This window comes from Pongo abelii, chromosome 3 (genome assembly GCF_028885655.2).
Source record: "Pongo abelii isolate AG06213 chromosome 3, NHGRI_mPonAbe1-v2.0_pri, whole genome shotgun sequence".
Classification (NCBI taxonomy): domain Eukaryota; kingdom Metazoa; phylum Chordata; class Mammalia; order Primates; family Hominidae; genus Pongo; species Pongo abelii.
Window position 1 is genome coordinate 103,926,989 of NC_071988.2, and position 16,811 is coordinate 103,943,799.

Below are 16,811 nucleotides of genomic sequence, written 5' to 3' on the forward strand. Positions count from 1 at the left end.
CAGTGAGCTGTGAGTGTGCCACTGCACCCCAACCTGGGTGACAGAGTGAGAACTTGTTTCAAAAAAAAAAATTATTGAGAATGCCAAAGACCTTTTGTTCATGGGGGTTAGAGCTATTGCTATTTACTGTATGGGAAATTAAAACTGGGAAATGTTTTATTAATTGATTAAATATCAAATGTTAATATATGTTAATTATATAAAATTATATATAAGATTACATATAAAATATATGCATATTTGTTAATATAAAATTAATATTAAATATATCAATTCATTAAAATAATGAACCTATTACGTGGTAAATAAATTACATATTTTTAGGAAAAATAACTATTTTTCAATGCAACAAAATATTTAGTGTGAAGAATGACACTGTGTGGTATCTTTGCAGATCTTCTGGATGTCTGGCTTTATGAAAGGCAGCTGGATTCACCTATCTGCTGCTGCAGGCAGTCTGTTGCAATATGTTGTTTTGGTTGAAGTCTATGAAGAAAGTCTGTCTCACACAGATGTGTAGTTGGACAAGAGAACCTTGCAGACCCTCTGAAAGGGTCTTGGGGACCCACTGACCAACAGTCCAAAGACTCTTGAGAACTACTGACCTTAGCTTCTTAGAGGTGAGTTTTGAAGAATGAATAAGAGTTGGCTAGGTATAAAAAAGAAAGAAATAATGGCATCCACAGCAACCTGGATGGAATTGGAGACTATTACTCTAAGTGAAGTAACCCAGGAATGGAAAAACAAACATCGTATGTTCTCACTCATATGTGGATGCTAAGCTACGAGGACACAAAGGCATAAGAGTGATACACTGGACTTTGGGGACTTGGGGGAAAGGGTGGGGGGTGGTGAGGGATAAAAGATTACGCATTAAGTACAGCGTACACTGCTTGGGCGATGGGTGCACCAAAATCTCAGAAATCACCACTAAAGAACGTATTCATGTCACCAAACACCACCTGTTCCCCAAAAACCGATTGAAATAAAAAATTTAAAAATTGGCCAGGTGTGGTGGCTCACGCCTGTAATCCCAGCACTTTGGGAGGCTGAGGCGGGCAGAACACCTGAGGTCAGGAGTTTGAGACCAGCCTGGCCAACATGGTGAAACCCCGTCTCTACAAAAAATACAAAATTAGCCAGGCGTGGTGGCACAAGCCTGTAGTCCTAGCCACTTGGGAGGCGGAGGCAGGAGAATCGCTTGAACCCAGGAGGCGGAGGTTGCAGTGAGCTGAGATTGTGATATTGCACTTCAGCCTGGGTGACAAGAGCGAAAACAAAACAAAAGATAATTAAAATGTAAGAAAAAATTGGCTAGGTGAAAAACATAATAAGAACATTCTAAGTCAGTGCTTCTCAAAACCATTACTGTGCATTTCAATCACCTGGGGTCTGGAGTAGGGCATGAGATCCTGCCTTTCTAACAAGCTCCCGGGTAACATTGATGCTGCTGGTCCTGGAACTACACTTTGAGGAGTGAGGATCTAAGCCAAAGAAACATGAGCAAAAGCACAGTGTCACGAAATAGCCTGAAGTGTAAGGGGAATGGCATTAGTAGGAAGTGAGGTACAAAACAGAAGTACCAAGAGATAGGGTAACCGTGGCCATGGCATTGAAATAACAGTTGCAATTTTTCCCAAGAGGAAGTTGTTAAAAGGTTTTATGCAGGAGACAGCTCTGACTCATAATTAAGCAAGTACAGTTTCTTATTCTGAATAACTCAGAAATGAAGTAAAATATAAAACATACCAGCAAAGTAAGCAGGCAATAGGGTGAAGTGGAGGAAGAAGAAAGACATTATTCCCTATAAATACTGTGACAGCGTAATTCAGTAGAAAGAGCATGCACTTTGGACCAAGACAGAGTTGGGTTCAGATTCCAATTCCACCATTTGCAAAATATTACTAAGTCAACTTCTCAGAGCCTCAGATTCTACCACGCACAGAGATAAGGAAGAGGAATTTCATATGCACATAAAAGTGTCTGGTGCACAGTAGGTCCTCGATACACTAAAATCAACATGATAAAGAATGTTATAGAAATTGTAAAAAATAACAACTAGAAGCTGTTACTATTATTCTAAGACTAGATGTAGACTTATACTGGGCTTATTAGAATTTTAAATTTTCAAGAGTAAAAAGATTCTGAAAGAGTACCTGAGGGGGATCACTTCAAAGTAAATGTTTTGCCTATGTATATGCAAGGCGTTAGATGCTGGTGACAATTAGAAGAGAAAGACTTCAGTCGGGTGTGGTGGCTCACACCTGTAGTCCCGACACTTTGGGTGGCTGAGGTGGGCAGATCCCTTGAGCTCAGGAGTTCAAGACCAGCCTGGGCACATGGCAAAACCCTGTCTCTACTAAAAATACAAAAATTAGCTGGGTGTGGTGGTACGCGCCTGTAGTCCTGGCTACTTGGGGGGACTGAGACAGGAGGATCGCTTGAGCCTGGGAGGTGGAGGCTCCAGTGAGCCCCGTTCATGCCACTGCACTCCAGCCTCGGCAACAAAGTGAAACCCTGTTTCAAAAAAAAAAGAGAAAAACCTCAGACCCCTCAAGTTAATCATCCCTTCTTCTAATACAACTTGTACCCAAACTTTCAATATGAAGTTTGAATGGTTTAAATCTTGGTCCCCCACACCCTCTTCTCTTTTCCTGGTAGTTGGTGCAGTTAATAAACAGCAAAGGCGCAAAGGGCACAAAGAAAAAGAAATGTATTATCATATTAAATAGAGCTACCACAGTTGTAGAATCTCTCCCTGCCTGAGCTCCCACATTAGAAGGTGTTTCCTAATCTCTATTCCTCTTTTTCTCTGGAAACACTTGACCTTCAGGATCCAGAAATCCCCTCACTACCACCTGGGATTCTAAGACTCTTAACATCACATTTTCCCCCTAAAATGTTGGTTATTACAGTCACATATGAAATGTAGCTCTCTCAGTCCTTTATAGCAAATACTGGCCCTCTGATTGTAAGAGAAAGTTTTCATTATCACAAAAATCCATGTTCTTAGTGGGGCAGAACTAGTTGGGCAGAATTTGAAAGTCGACGATAGATAGAGAGAGAGAGAGATAGATAGATAGATATAGATAGATAGATAGAAAGGCTTTCAAATTATGCCCAACTAAGAACCATATATGTATATAGTTTCTCCAAATCTCTTGATAGTTAGGACATCTGAGTAATTGTTTTTCTCTTCTTTAAAATGGAAGACTGATAAGAGTAGGTTTATAAAAGAAAGTCAAATGGCAGAAGAGTCCGCACACTTCAGTTGAGTCAATGAGTTTTTTTTTTTTTTTATCAAAGGGAGTCCTGCTCTGTCACCCAGGCTAGAGGGCAATGGCACAATCTGGGCTCACCGCAGCTTCTGTCTCTCAGGTTCAAGCAATTCTCCTGCCTCAGCCTCCCAAGTAGCTGGGATTACAGGTGCCTGCCACCACCCTGGCTAATTATTGTATTTTTTGTAGAGACAGGGTTTCACCATGTTGGTCAGGCTAGTCTTGAACTCCTGACCTCAGGTGATCCACCCACCTCGGCCTCCCAAAGTGAACGAGCATGTTTTGGCAAATCACATTATCTCAGCACTAGAATCTTTTTGTCTGTGTGACAGATTTATTATTGTTTTATAGGAAAACACGCAGTGTGAAGAGAGGTAAGTGACTTGGACAGGGAGCCTGTCCAAAGCCAATTTCTGACAAGAATTTTCTTCAGTTGGTAGGTTGACAATGATTTCTTTGGTCTCTATTTCACTGGGAATTCATCCCTTTTACTCTTGTAATTTTCATATTTTAGACTAAGAATTTGACTCTTAGACTACCCTTTGCAGTTAGATATCTTTCCCCAGGAAGGGAGCTAGCCTATGTTTTACTTAAAAAAAAAAAAAAAAAAAAAATTGTTTTTGAAGCCGTGAAAGCATTTCTTTAAGAAAAGCAAAAAGGGGAGAATGTGAACTTCTAATTTCCAAGGTGGGATTACATCAAATATCTAGACATTGGCTCTCCATCAGGACCTCCTGCCTCTGGCCAGCATGCCCGTGGGCAACAACCTAGATAACGTCCTCTCCAGGTAGGTGGCTCCCAGTGGCACTCTGCAACTTGTCTGGTCAATGTGATACTTCCCGCTGTTAGCCTAGGATACCTAGGAGGGAAGGTTGGATGTCTGGGCATCCACTCACAGTCCCTCTCACTGTCTGTGATAAAAATTCAGCCATTCCTGTTGATAATAATGACAAAAATTGTAGAATATCTAGAAATAAACCAAAAAGGAAACATGTAAGACCTACACATAGAGAATTTTTAACATTTACTGAGATATATAAAAGAAGTCTTAACTGAGAATAAACTCTGTTCCTGAAGAACGAGAGCCATCAGGAGAAGGCCCTCACCATGCCAGTCAGAAAGAACCATCACTTCATGTAGACGTCTTCAAGGACCTCATCTTATCATTCCCTCCGAAACTGTGAATCCCTTTTGGTTCTTAATATCCTCATCTACTACAGTGTCACTTTCATATACAAATTTGGGAGTCCCTGGCTATTTCGTAAGTGTGTGCCTTTTCTTCCCAATTAAATTACAAGATACATAAAGGCAAGGGCTCTCTTTTTTTCCCTTTGTATCTTCCATACCCCTCATTATAGAAATGCCTCTACTTATAAATTTTCCATTTAAGGAAGTTCACAGGTATGAACAAAGCAGGGTGGAAAAAGGCTTCAACCTTTCTACCCATCACCAGCAGATGGTATTAGTGGCCACAAGCAAGCATTTGGCCACACTTTGTCCATTAGTCAGGCGTGTGTTAGCTAGGTTTGTGCTAAAGTTCTGAGATATTTTATGAACAGCAGTAACATCATCAGTTACAAAAGTATAAAAGTAGTGAGTGTCTTTAAGATGCTGCTAAAAAGAGGCACATAATTAGGATGAAAACAAAAGTAAAAATAGTTTTTCAAACTGGAAGTCATGAGAGAATGCCAAGTGTTGCAGGGGGCTCATGGCACAGCAGGAAGAATTCTTAAGGCTAAGGAGTGAATAGTGATCAAAGAGGAAGGAACAGGGACTGGTGAAATGAAAAAGGAAACTTTTTGAGACTGGAGCTAAATGTTAGCAACAATTAACTTCCACATGTATTAACTAATTTAGTCACTCAATAATTTTGTAAGATAGATATCATCATTACTCTCTGGGCCTACATTTTGTTAATGCTGGTGAAGGCCAGGAGTTTATAAGGGAACTTAAGCCTAAGCACAGTGAAACAGCTGTTGCTGACACGTCTGCTGTAAGCCAAGGGTGGCTCCTTGAGTTCCAAGTTGCTGGGTTCAGAGGCCACCCACATCAGCAGAACATCAGCTCGTCAGTGGGTGGCAAATGAAAACACTGTAGACATCAAAGGTCCACAATAGGGGAAAATGTTTAATAGAATGTAGGGAAGAGACAAGTACTCCTGGTTTTAAAGCTTTGATAAGACTACTTATATATTTTATTATTATTATTATACTTTAAGTTCTGGGATACATTGCAGAATGTACAGATTTGTTACATAGGTATACACATGCTATGGTGGTTTGCTGCACCCATCAACCCATCACCTACATTAGGTATTTCTCCTAATGCTCTCCCTCCCTTAGCACCACCCACCCCAATCCCCCGACAGGCCAGGGTGTGTGATGTTTCCCTCCCTGTGTCCATGTGGTCTCATTGCTCAACTTCCACTTAAGAGGGAGAACATGCAGTGCTTGGTTTTCTGTTCCTGTGTTAGTTTGCTGAGAATGATGGTTTCCAGCTTCATCCATGTCCCTGCAAAGGATGTGAACTCATCCTTTTTTATGGCTGCATAGTATTCCATGGTGTATATGTGCCACATTTTCTTTATCCAGCCTATAAATGGGCATTTGGGTTGGTTCCAAGTCTTTGCTATTGTGAATAGTGCTGCAGTAAACACACATGTGCATGTGTCTTTATAGCAGAATGATTTATAATCCTTTGGGCATATACGCTGTAATGGGATTGCTGGGTCAAATGGTATTTTTGGTTCTAGATCCTTGGGGAATCACCACACTGTCTTCCACAATGGTTGAACTAATTTACACTCCCACCAACAGTGTAAAAGTGTCCCTATTTCTCCACACCCTCTCCATCATCTGTTGTTTCCTGACTTTTTAATGATCGCCATTGTAACTGGTGTGACATGGTATCTCATTGTGGTTTTTATTTGCATTTCTCTAATGACCAGTGATAATGAGCTTTTTTTTCATATGTTTGTTGGCCTCATAAATGTCTTCTTTTGAGAAATGTCTGTTCATATCCTTTGCCCACTTTTTGATAGGGTTTTTTTTTCTTGTAAATTTGTTTAAGTTCTTTGTAGATTCTGGATATTAGCCCTTGGTCAGATGCATAGATTGCAAAAATTTTCTCCCATTCTGTAGGTTGCCTGTTCACTCTGATGATAGTTTCTTTTGCTGTGCAGAAGCTCTTTAGTTTAATTAGATCCCATTTGTCAATTTTAGCTTTCATTGCCATTGCTTCTGGTGTTTTAGTCATGAAGTCTTTGCTCATGACTATGTCCTGAATGGTATTGCCTAGGTTTTCTTCTAGGGTTTTTATGGTTTTAGGTCTTACATTTAAGTTTTTAATCCAACTGGAGTTAAATTTTTGTACAAGGTGTAAGAAAGGGGTCCAGTTTCAGTTTTCTGCATTTGGTTAGCCAGTTTTTGGAACATCATTTATTAAACAGGGAATCCTTTCTTGATTGCTTGTTTGTGTCAGGTTTGTCAAAGATCAGATGGTTGTAGATGTGTGGCATTATTTCTGAGGCTTCTGTTCTGTTTCATTGGTCTGTATATCTGTTTTGGTACCAGTACCATGCTGTTTCAGTTACTGTAGCCTTGTAATATAGTTTGAAGTCAGGCAGCGTGATGCCTCCAGCTTTGTTCTTTTTGCTTAGGATTGTCTTGACTATACAGGCTCTTTTTTGGTTCCATATGAAATTTAAAGTAGTTTTTTCTAAGTCTGTGAAGAAAGTCAATGGTAGCTTGATGGGGATAGCACTGAATCTGTAAATTACTTTGGGCAGTATGGCCATTTTCACGATAATGCTTCTTTCTATGCATGAACATGGAATGTTTTTCCATTTGTTTGTGTCCTCTCTTATTTCCTTGAACAGTGGTTTGTAGTTCTCCTTGAAGAGGTCCTTCACATCCCTTGTGAGTTGTATTCCTAGGTATTTCATTCTCTTTGTAGCAACTGTGAATGGGAGTGCACTCATGATTTGGCTGTTTGTCTACTATTGGTGTACAGGAATGCTTGTATTTTTGCACATTGATTTTGTATCCTGAAACATTGCTGAAGTTGCTTATCAGCTTAAGGAGATTTTGGGCTAAGATGATGGGGTTTTCTAAATATACAATCATGTCATCTGCAAACAGAGACAATTTGACTTCCTCTCTTCCTATTTGAATACCCTTTATTTCTTTCTCTTGTCTGACTGCCCTGGCCAGAACCTCCAATACTACGTTGAATAGGAGTGGTGAGAGAGGGCATCCTTGTCTTGTGCTGGTTTCAAAGGGAATGCTTCCAGCTTTTGCCCATTCAGTATGATATTGGCTGTGGGTTTGTCATAAATAGCTGTTATTATTTTGAGATACATTCCATCAATACCTAGTTTATTGAGAGTTTTTAGCATGAAAGGGTGTTGAATTTTATTGAAGGCCTTTTCTGCATCTGTTGAGATAATTATGTGCTTTTTGTCATTGGTTCTGTTTATGTGATGGATTACATTTATTGATATGCGTATATTGAACCAGCCTTGCATCCCAGGGATGAAGCTGACTAGATCGTGGTGGATAAGCTTTTTTTTTTTTTTTTTTTTTTTAGATGGAGTCTTGCTGTGTCACCAGGCTGGAGTGCAGTGGTGCCATCTCAGCTCACTGCAACCTCTGCCTCCCGGGTTCAAGTGATTCCCCTGTCTCAGCCTCCTGAGTAGCTGGGACTACAGGTGTGTGCTACCACACCCGGCTTTTTTTTTTTTTTTTTTTTGTATTTTAGTAGAGATGGGGTTTCACCATGTTGGCCCGGATGGTCTCGATCTCCTGATGTGCTGCTGGATTTGGTTTGCCAGTATTTTATTGAGGAATTTTGCATCAATGTTCATCAGGGATATTGGCCTGATATTTGCTTTTTTTGTTGTGTCTCTGCCAGGTTTTGGTATCAGGATGATGCTGGTCTCATCAAATGAGTTAGGGAGGAATCCCTCTTTTTCTATTGTTTGGAATAGTTTCAGAAGGAATGGTACCAGCTCCTCTTTGTACCTCTGATAGAATTCGGCTGTGAATCCCTCTGGTCCTGGGCTTTTTTTGGTTGGTAGGCTATTAATTACTACCTCAATTTCAGAACTTGTTATTGGTCTATTCAGGGATTTGACTTCTTCCCGGTGTAGTCTTGGGAGAGTGTATGTGTTCAGGAATTTATCCATTTCTTCTAGATTTTCTAGTTTATTTGTGTAGAGGTGTTTATAGTATTCTCTGATGGTAGTTTGTATTTCTGTGGGATCAGTGGTGACATCCCCTTTATCATTTTTTATTGTGTCTATCTGATTCTTCTCCCTTTTCTTCTTTATTAGTCTGGCTAGCAGCTTATTTTGTTAATCTTTTCAAAAAAACAGCTTCTGGATTCATTGATTTTTTGAAGGGTTTTTTGTGTCTATCTCCTTCAGTTCTGCTCTGATCTTAGTTATTTCTTATCTTCTGCTAGCTTTTGAAGGTGTTTGCTCTTGCTTCTCTAGTTCTTTTAATTGTGATGTTAGGATGTCGATTTTAGATCTTTCCTGCTTTCTCCTGTGGGCATTTAGTGCTATAGATTTCCCTCTAAACACTGCTTTAGCTGTGTCCCAGGGCTTCTGGTACATTGTGTCTTTGTTCTCATTGGTTTCAAAGAACTTACTTATTTCTGCCTTAATTTCGTTATTTACCCAGTGGTCGTTCAGGAGCAGGTTGTTCAGTTTCCATGTGGTTGTGTGGTTTTGAGTGAGTTTCTTAATCCTGAGTTCTACTTTGATTGCACTGTGGTCTGAGAGACTGTTACGATTTCCATTCTTTTGCATTTGCTGAGGAGTGTTTTACTTCCAATTATACGGTCAATTTTAGAATAAGTGCGATGTGGTGCTGAGAAGAATGTATATTCTGTTGATTTTCACACATAACAATATTCATCTTAAATGTAAATGGGCTAAATGCCCCAATTAAAAGACACAGACCGACAAATTAGATAGAGTCAAAACCCATCGGTGTGCTGTATTCAGGAGACCCACCTCACATGCAAAGACACATACAGGCTCAAAATAAAGGGATGGAGGAATATTTATCAAGCAAATGGAAAGCAAAAACAAAAAAACAAACAAAAAAAAAGCAGGGGTTGCCATCTTAGTCTCTAATAAAACAGACTTTAAACCAACAAAGGTCAAAAAAGACAAAGAAGGGCATTATATAATGGTAATGGGATCAATGCAGCAAGAAGAGCTAACTATCCTAAATATGTATGCACCTAATACCGGAGCACCCAGATTCATAAAGCAAGTTCTTAGAGACCTACAAGGATACTTAGACTCCCACATAATAATAGTGGGAGACTTTAATACCCCACTGTCAATATTAGACAGATCAACAAGACAGAAATTAACAAGGATATTCAGGACTTGAACTCAGCTCTGGACCAAGCTGACCTAAGAGACATTTATGGAACTCTCCACCCAAAATCAACTGAATATACTTATGTTTTTATTTCTAGAAATACATCTGGAAATGATAGCTTAAACTCCTCTTAATTACTTTTGACTTATAAAAATAATCAACACCTGTACAGCTTTTTAGAACCTGAAGTCTTTATAAATGGAATATCTCCTATAGAGTGCTGTATGTGTAGTTAATAACACAAATATTTATTGCACATCTCCTCCGTACTTTCACATATATTAACTAATGTATTCTCCCAATAATTTTGTAAGGTAGGTATCATCATTACCCTGCTCTAGATGTGGAAATAGAATCTCAGAGACAGAATGACAAAACTGAAATCTTTTTGATTTTAGGACCATATTTTACCTCCCCGTAGCTGCCTCCTTGTGTCAACTGATTGAATGAATAAATAACCTAATGTTAGCACAGACTGCAGCTCTGTCTATGCTTCACACTGTTAAAAAAGGTCTGGGTGTGGAGTCCCCGTCTGTTATTCTACATGTTATCACCAAGCCTCACTGTTGTATATCTCTCTTCTGACCTTCAGAATACCTCCAGGGACACAGAAAGGGCATGCAGCATCAAGCAGCACTTTTCGGAGTGGTTACAATGAGTATGTAACAAAGCTAAAATGTGTAATCCGGGAAGGGTGACTTTCAATATATGCCCTTGGTGCCATTCACGAAGCATCTCACATGCTGTCTCTTGATTGAGAGCTCTTCCTTGTCTCTGGATGTGCTGTGTACTGATTAAAAAAATAAAGAAAATGACTGAGAGTTCCACCCATGTTTGTTCAGCAAGGGTTTAATTTCTCTAGTGCTGCTGTAGAAATTGTGTCAATAACAAAACCTTGCATCTCTCAATCTAATCATCCCTTGACACATTCAATAGGATATAACATGGTGAGATGGGGACTGAGGAATTAGAGTAAATTAGATAAAAGGAAAAGCTCCTGGTAGCTCTGACATGACAGCCTGCACATGACTAATCTAAATATTCATTCTGGGTAATGGAACAGCTATCAACAAATTCATTACTTACAACAATATTTCCACTTCAACTGTCAACTGACGAGGGGTCTCCATAACACATTGCTGTCAGCAGTTTGCAGCAGTAAGAAAGAAAAGGTACTTACATTTCACAAATATGTATGAATCATGCTCTCAATTTTTAAAAGGGACTCAGCCTTATTTAATATTTTCAGAAAATTGCTGTCACAAGGACATCAACCTCACAAATCATCTTAAGGAAAGAACAATTTGGACAACAAAAATAATGGATGTGTTTCTAGTTAATCACTCCGTGTCTTGCCTTAAGTACATGCATTTATGCTTTCAGATGCCTCTTGTTTAAACAAATTTTTCTCCTATGCCACTCTCTTTCTAGCCCAGCATTAACTAGATTCTTTAGAAAAAGTGTCTTTCAGGTTGTAAACCAGCACTAAGGTGACATTCATGAATTATGGAGTCATATGTCCTAGCGCAGAGAGCTGAAGAGAGTAAACATGAGAAATACGCAACACACCCCATCTGTTAATTCACCTACCCAGACACCAGATTTTGTGACCATTCTACCTTCTTCTTCCACTGAGAGGTGGGAGGAGTCTGGACAGGGATGTGGGGATGTTTCCACTGTGTCAGATTTTTCTCTCCAACAAAAAAGGAGGGAAATGAAGAGACAGTGTCTTTGTCTTTGGCCATGGGTAGTGAACAGAACAGTGTATCTTATTTATTTATTTATTTATGAGACAGGGTCTCCCTGTGTCACTAACTCAGGCTGCAGTGCAGTGGCTCAATCACAGCTCACTGCAGCCTCAAACTCCTGAGCTGAAGCAATCCTCCTGCCTCAGCCTCCTAAGTAACTGGAACTATAAGCACACGCCATCGTGCTCAGTTAATTTGCTTATTTTTGGTAGAGACAGGATCTGTGTTGCCCAGGCTGGTCTCAGACTCCTGGCTTAAAGCAATTCTCTCACCTCAGCCTCCAAAAGTGCTGGGATTACAGGCATGAGCCACCATGCCCAGCTATCTGTTTTAAAAGGCAATGCTAAAATGGCCCAAAACATAAAATTGTATTCAAAGATTTTGAAATTCATATGAAAATAGGTATCAAAAGCCAAGAGTTTTACGTATTATTTGACTTGGCAATTCTGATTTTAGCTAAAGGAAAGTATCATAGCTGTGGTCAAAGATTTATATACCAAGTTGATCATCATACCATTATTATAATGGTTAAAAAAAAAAAAAAAAGATGGGGCCAGGTATGGTGGCTCATGCCTGTAATCCCAGCACTTTGGGAGGCTGAGGTAGGTGGATCATCTGAGGTCAGAAGTTCGAGACCAGCCTGGCCAACATGGTAAAACCCTGTCTCTCCTAAAAATACAAAAATTAGCCAGGCATGGTGATGGGTGCCTATAATCTCAGCTACTTGGGAGGCTGAGGCAGGAGAATCTCTTGAACCTGGGAGGCGGAGATTGCAGTGAGCCGAGACCACGCCATTGCACTCCAGCCTGGGCAACAAGAGCAAAACTCCGTCTCAAAAAAAAAACCACACACATGCTAGAAATCCTTCAGTGTTCATCAAAAATAATTATGATACATTGTCACAATGAAATATTAAGCAACCATTAAATTAGAAAGATTTTACAGTATTCTGTTAGATGAAAAATGCAGACTATAAAATAGGATGCAGAGTTCTGTGTCTGCTTAGATGTAGAAAGTCACTAGGGAATATTGCTCTCACCTTGACAATGAGAAAAAGCTGACTAATACACACAACCATAACTTTTCTTTAACTCATCAAGAGTTAAGGTCACAAGGCAACTAATTAATCTGAATTCCAAAGAGTCATAAACCCATCCAAGGAGAGACAGTACACATGAATATGAATGGCTTCACTTTTGTCAAAGCAAGGAGAAAGAGATGGGTACCACACAAGTAGATAAGAAGTCAGCTACAAATTTAACAAATTCTTGAAGGTCAATATGGGATAGCCTCAAGCCTCAGACACAAAGGAGTTTGTATTCACTCTCAAGCTTTTCTTTAGGGCCCCTCACTGGGTGCTCACAAGGAAGGTTGGGGACAGGGTAGAGTGGAGACCCAGGACCCCCTCTGCTACATAGACATGCAGGAGTTGATCAGCTGCTACTGGCAACAAGAACAAAGTCTTGCCTTCTTCCCCAGGGCCCTCTCTTACAAAGCAAAATCTTAATCCATTTATGCCTCAGGTTGCAATGTTTTGAATTTTTGCAATCAGATTTTGGCGATGACCTTGAGCAGTAGGATATAAATAAGTCCCACATGCTTAGCGTTCCAATAATGGAACACTAGGCATAAATGTGTTTAAGCTGCTGGAGGAATACAGAACACCTTCTGGCCCCTAGGACTGGGCAAAACTCTATTGCTCTGGGAGAGCAACTGAAGCAAAACTGTTTGTCTCTGGGGGAGGTGTTAGGAAACCCTCACCCCCAGACATAGGCAAAGAAACATTGCTGCTGAGGGAGAGACAGAAGCAAAAATCTTCTGCCCCCTAGAGGAGGAGCAGGAAACCTGCTTGTGCACAGGATCTTGCACTGCTCAAAAGCAGAGGTCAGCTACTGCAGGAATGCTAAGAAACCCTTGAGGTTCAGATACAGGAGCCTTGCCTAAGACTGATACTGGACCAGGACAATGAAGAAACCCTCTACTCTTACAAAGAGCCATGCACAGAGACACAAACAATAGAAGTCCACCCTTTGTGTAGGAGCAAGAGCATAGGGAAAGATCTACTTTGTGATACAGGTGTGCAGGGACAGCTAAAAGCTGAGGGTACAGAATGAATACTTAGAAAACTCCTCTGGCACATCAGGCTCTAAGCACATAGTAAGGGCAGCCATCCAGTGAAGCCTGTGGTGCACTAAGGATAATAATAGCAACAGTAAAATCTAAACTCAGCTCAACTTCTGATTAATTGACCCAACCCCAACCTCTTCCAACCACACATACTGAAGGTCTGAAAGAAAAAGAGATGTGCCCATTCTCAAGCATAAATAATATTTACCTTGGTCTTTCTGTTCTTACAGAAATAATGTTCAGCATTCAATTAAAATTGAGTCACACAAAAGTGCAAGGAGGGGGGAAACAAAAATCATTGTCAAGAGATAAAGTAATTTATAGAACCATTCTCAGAAACGGCCTGGATATTACAACTATCAGGTAGGGACTTTAAAGTAACTACAATGAACATGTTAAAGGGATCTATGGAAAAGGTGAACATGCATGAACAGATGGGAGATTTTATCAATGTCTACTGCAAATCTGGTAAATAAAAACAAAATCAGAAATGAAGAGTGCCTTTGATGGGTTCATTGGCAGTCTAGACATAGCTGAGGAAAGAATTAGTAAACTTGAAGATATGCCAATAGAAATTATCCAAGCCAAAACATAAAGATAAAAAGGAGTGAAGCACATCCAATATCTGTGGGACAACATAAAATGCTTTAAAATAAAATGTAATTAGAGTCCCAGAAAAAGCCAGGCATTGTGGCTCATGCCTATAATCTCAGCACTTTGGGAGGCCAAGGCAGGAGGATCACTTGAGGCCAGGAGTTCAAGGCCAGCTTGGGAAACACAGCAAGACTCCATCTCTGTCTCGCGCTCTCTCTCTTGCTCTCTCTCTCTCTCTCTCTCTCTATATATATATATATATATATACACATAAATATACACACACACATACACACACACACACACACACACACACACATACACACATATATATTTTTTTTAAATTAACCAGGCATGGTGGTGTGTGCCTGTAGTCCAACTCAGGAGGCTGAGGCAGGAGGATCATTTGAGCCAGGAGTTTGAGGCTACAGTAAACAGCTATGATCATGTCACTGCACTGAAGCCTGAGTGATAAGACCCTGTCTCAAAAAAAAAAAAAAAAAAAGAGAAACAGGTTAAAAAAAATTAAAGATAATGGCTAAGAATTTTCCAAAATTAATGAAAGACAACAAGTTGTAGATCTAAGAAGCCCAGAGTCCCAAGAATACCTCTCCCCTTAAAAAAAAATGAATCTAGATACATCACAATCAAACTGCTGAAAACTGAAGATAAAGAAAATATATTGAAGTCAGTGAGAAAAAAGGAAACATTACATGCAGAGGGATAATACAAATCACACAATGATACAAATCAAAAACTATGTAAGGCATAAGACAAAGTACTGACATCTTTAAAATACCAAGAGAAAAAACCTGACAACCCAGAATTTTATGTCTGGTAAAAATACCTTTCAAAAATGAAGGTAAAATAAAGACCTTCAAACAAACAAAAGCTGAGAATTTATTGCCCATAAACCTGTGTTACAAGAAATGTAAAGGAAGTTCTTCAGGCAGAAGGAAGATATCAAGTGGAAATTAGAGATACACACATACAAAAATAAAGAAGCTGGAAATGAAATAATAAAGGTAAATATTAAATGTATATTTCTTACTTTAATCACTTTTACATAGTATATAGGATATGCATACTTTTTTAAAAAGCTAGCATGATACATAAAAAACTTTAGAAAAATATACAGCAAAATTTTAACTGATCTTTTTTCTAAGTGGAAGGATTGCAAATTATTTCATTTTAATCTTGATGCTGATTAGCATTTAAAAATTTTTCTACAATGAACCTATATTACATTTTATGCTAAAAAGTGTAATTTTATTCTTATATTCTGTTTATATTATACAGATTTCAAGAGCTGTGGGGTTACAGAAGTTTTATAAGCTAATTGTTAGAAGAAATAATAACTAGAAAATGAATTTTCTGTTATGAAAAGCTTTCTCTACCTTTTATGTCTTACCATATGGGAAAAAAGAAGAGACACTAAAAAGGCAAGAAGAGTTGTTTTCTCTGATGCATAAACCAATAATAATAGATGGAATTCTTTAGAACATGAATAATGATTGAATAAAAGCCTTTTATAAGTACCGTTGATTACTGGGTGACGCCCTGGAGCTACAGCCATAAACTTTCCTTGAAAGTCTCTTTATTTTAAGAAAATGTTAGCCAGGAGTGGTGGTGGGTGCCTGTAGTCCCACCTACTCGGGAGGCTGAGGCAGGAGAATGGCGTGAACCCGGGAGGCGGAGCTTGCAGTGAGCCGGATCGCACCACTGCACTCCAGCCTGGGCGACAGGGCGAGACTCCGTCTCAAAAAAAAAAAAAGAAAGAAAGAAAGAAAATGTTCAGGGTAGATTAAAAGATTACTCTACCTATGTAGAGAACCTAGAAAGAGAACCAGGAATCGATAATATCTAAGTATTAGTAAGAATGGTATCTACTTGCATCAAAAGATCTTTTGTAAAATTTAACCTTGCTTTAACTTCTACATAAATATTTAAATGTTGCATAAAAACTAGCTAGGTTTTCTCCTTAGCTTTGGTAGTAAAGTAGCATTTTACTAAAGAAAGAATAATTTAGTGCAAACATATACTGTTCCTCTTTTGACTCGGTTAATCAAGGCTATGGGGAGCCAAGATTTAGAATTCAAGTCCAGAATCCAGGTACCACCATCTACATGACAGAGTTATTGAAAGGATAAGAGATAATGTGTGTAAAGACATAATGTAGGTACGTAGTAAGCAGTTAATAAATAGCAACTATAGCAATCTAGGGGAAAATAAATACATATTTTTAAAAAATAACAGCTATTATTAGCTACTGAAGTGAATCAAAGATACATGAGGATGCCTTTATTGCCATCAACAATTAAGTTAATACTTTACAAACAGCAGTCCCAGAATCCATTGACACCTGTTGATTAATATGTTTACCATGCTAGTTAGTGAAGTACTCAGGTTCCAGAAATTTGAGCAACTGTCTCCTCATCTTGCCAGGGGAATTTCTTGCACATAGAAATGGGATGGTCAAAGTGGGGAAAGAAAAATGACTGCTAATGCAGTTGGTATATTTTTATACGCATACACACACACACACACACACACACACACACGCATGCAAATTCTCCTAAAGCTCTAGTAGGAAAAGTACCTCTTACAGAGGCAAAAAAAAAAATTGACATTTTTGACTTGGAAAATTTTTAAAAGTCATAAAAAGC

General features: G+C 39.1%; 1 protein-coding gene across 2 annotated transcripts in view; it reads right to left on the minus strand.

The window, feature by feature from the left end:
* Positions 1 to 16,811, minus strand: part of SCD5 (stearoyl-CoA desaturase 5) — a 169,624-nt gene that overhangs the window by 21,141 nt on the left and 131,672 nt on the right. The window contains exon 4 of one of the 2 annotated variants that reach the window (XM_024246260.3): positions 333 to 10,466. The exons of the other annotated variant lie outside the window; for it this stretch is intronic. Coding sequence (XP_024102028.2) covers positions 10,265 to 10,466 — 202 coding nt within the window. The 3' untranslated portion in view covers positions 333 to 10,264. Of the gene's footprint in view, positions 1 to 332; positions 10,467 to 16,811 lie in introns of those variants that run through there. 2 annotated transcript variants of the gene reach the window in all.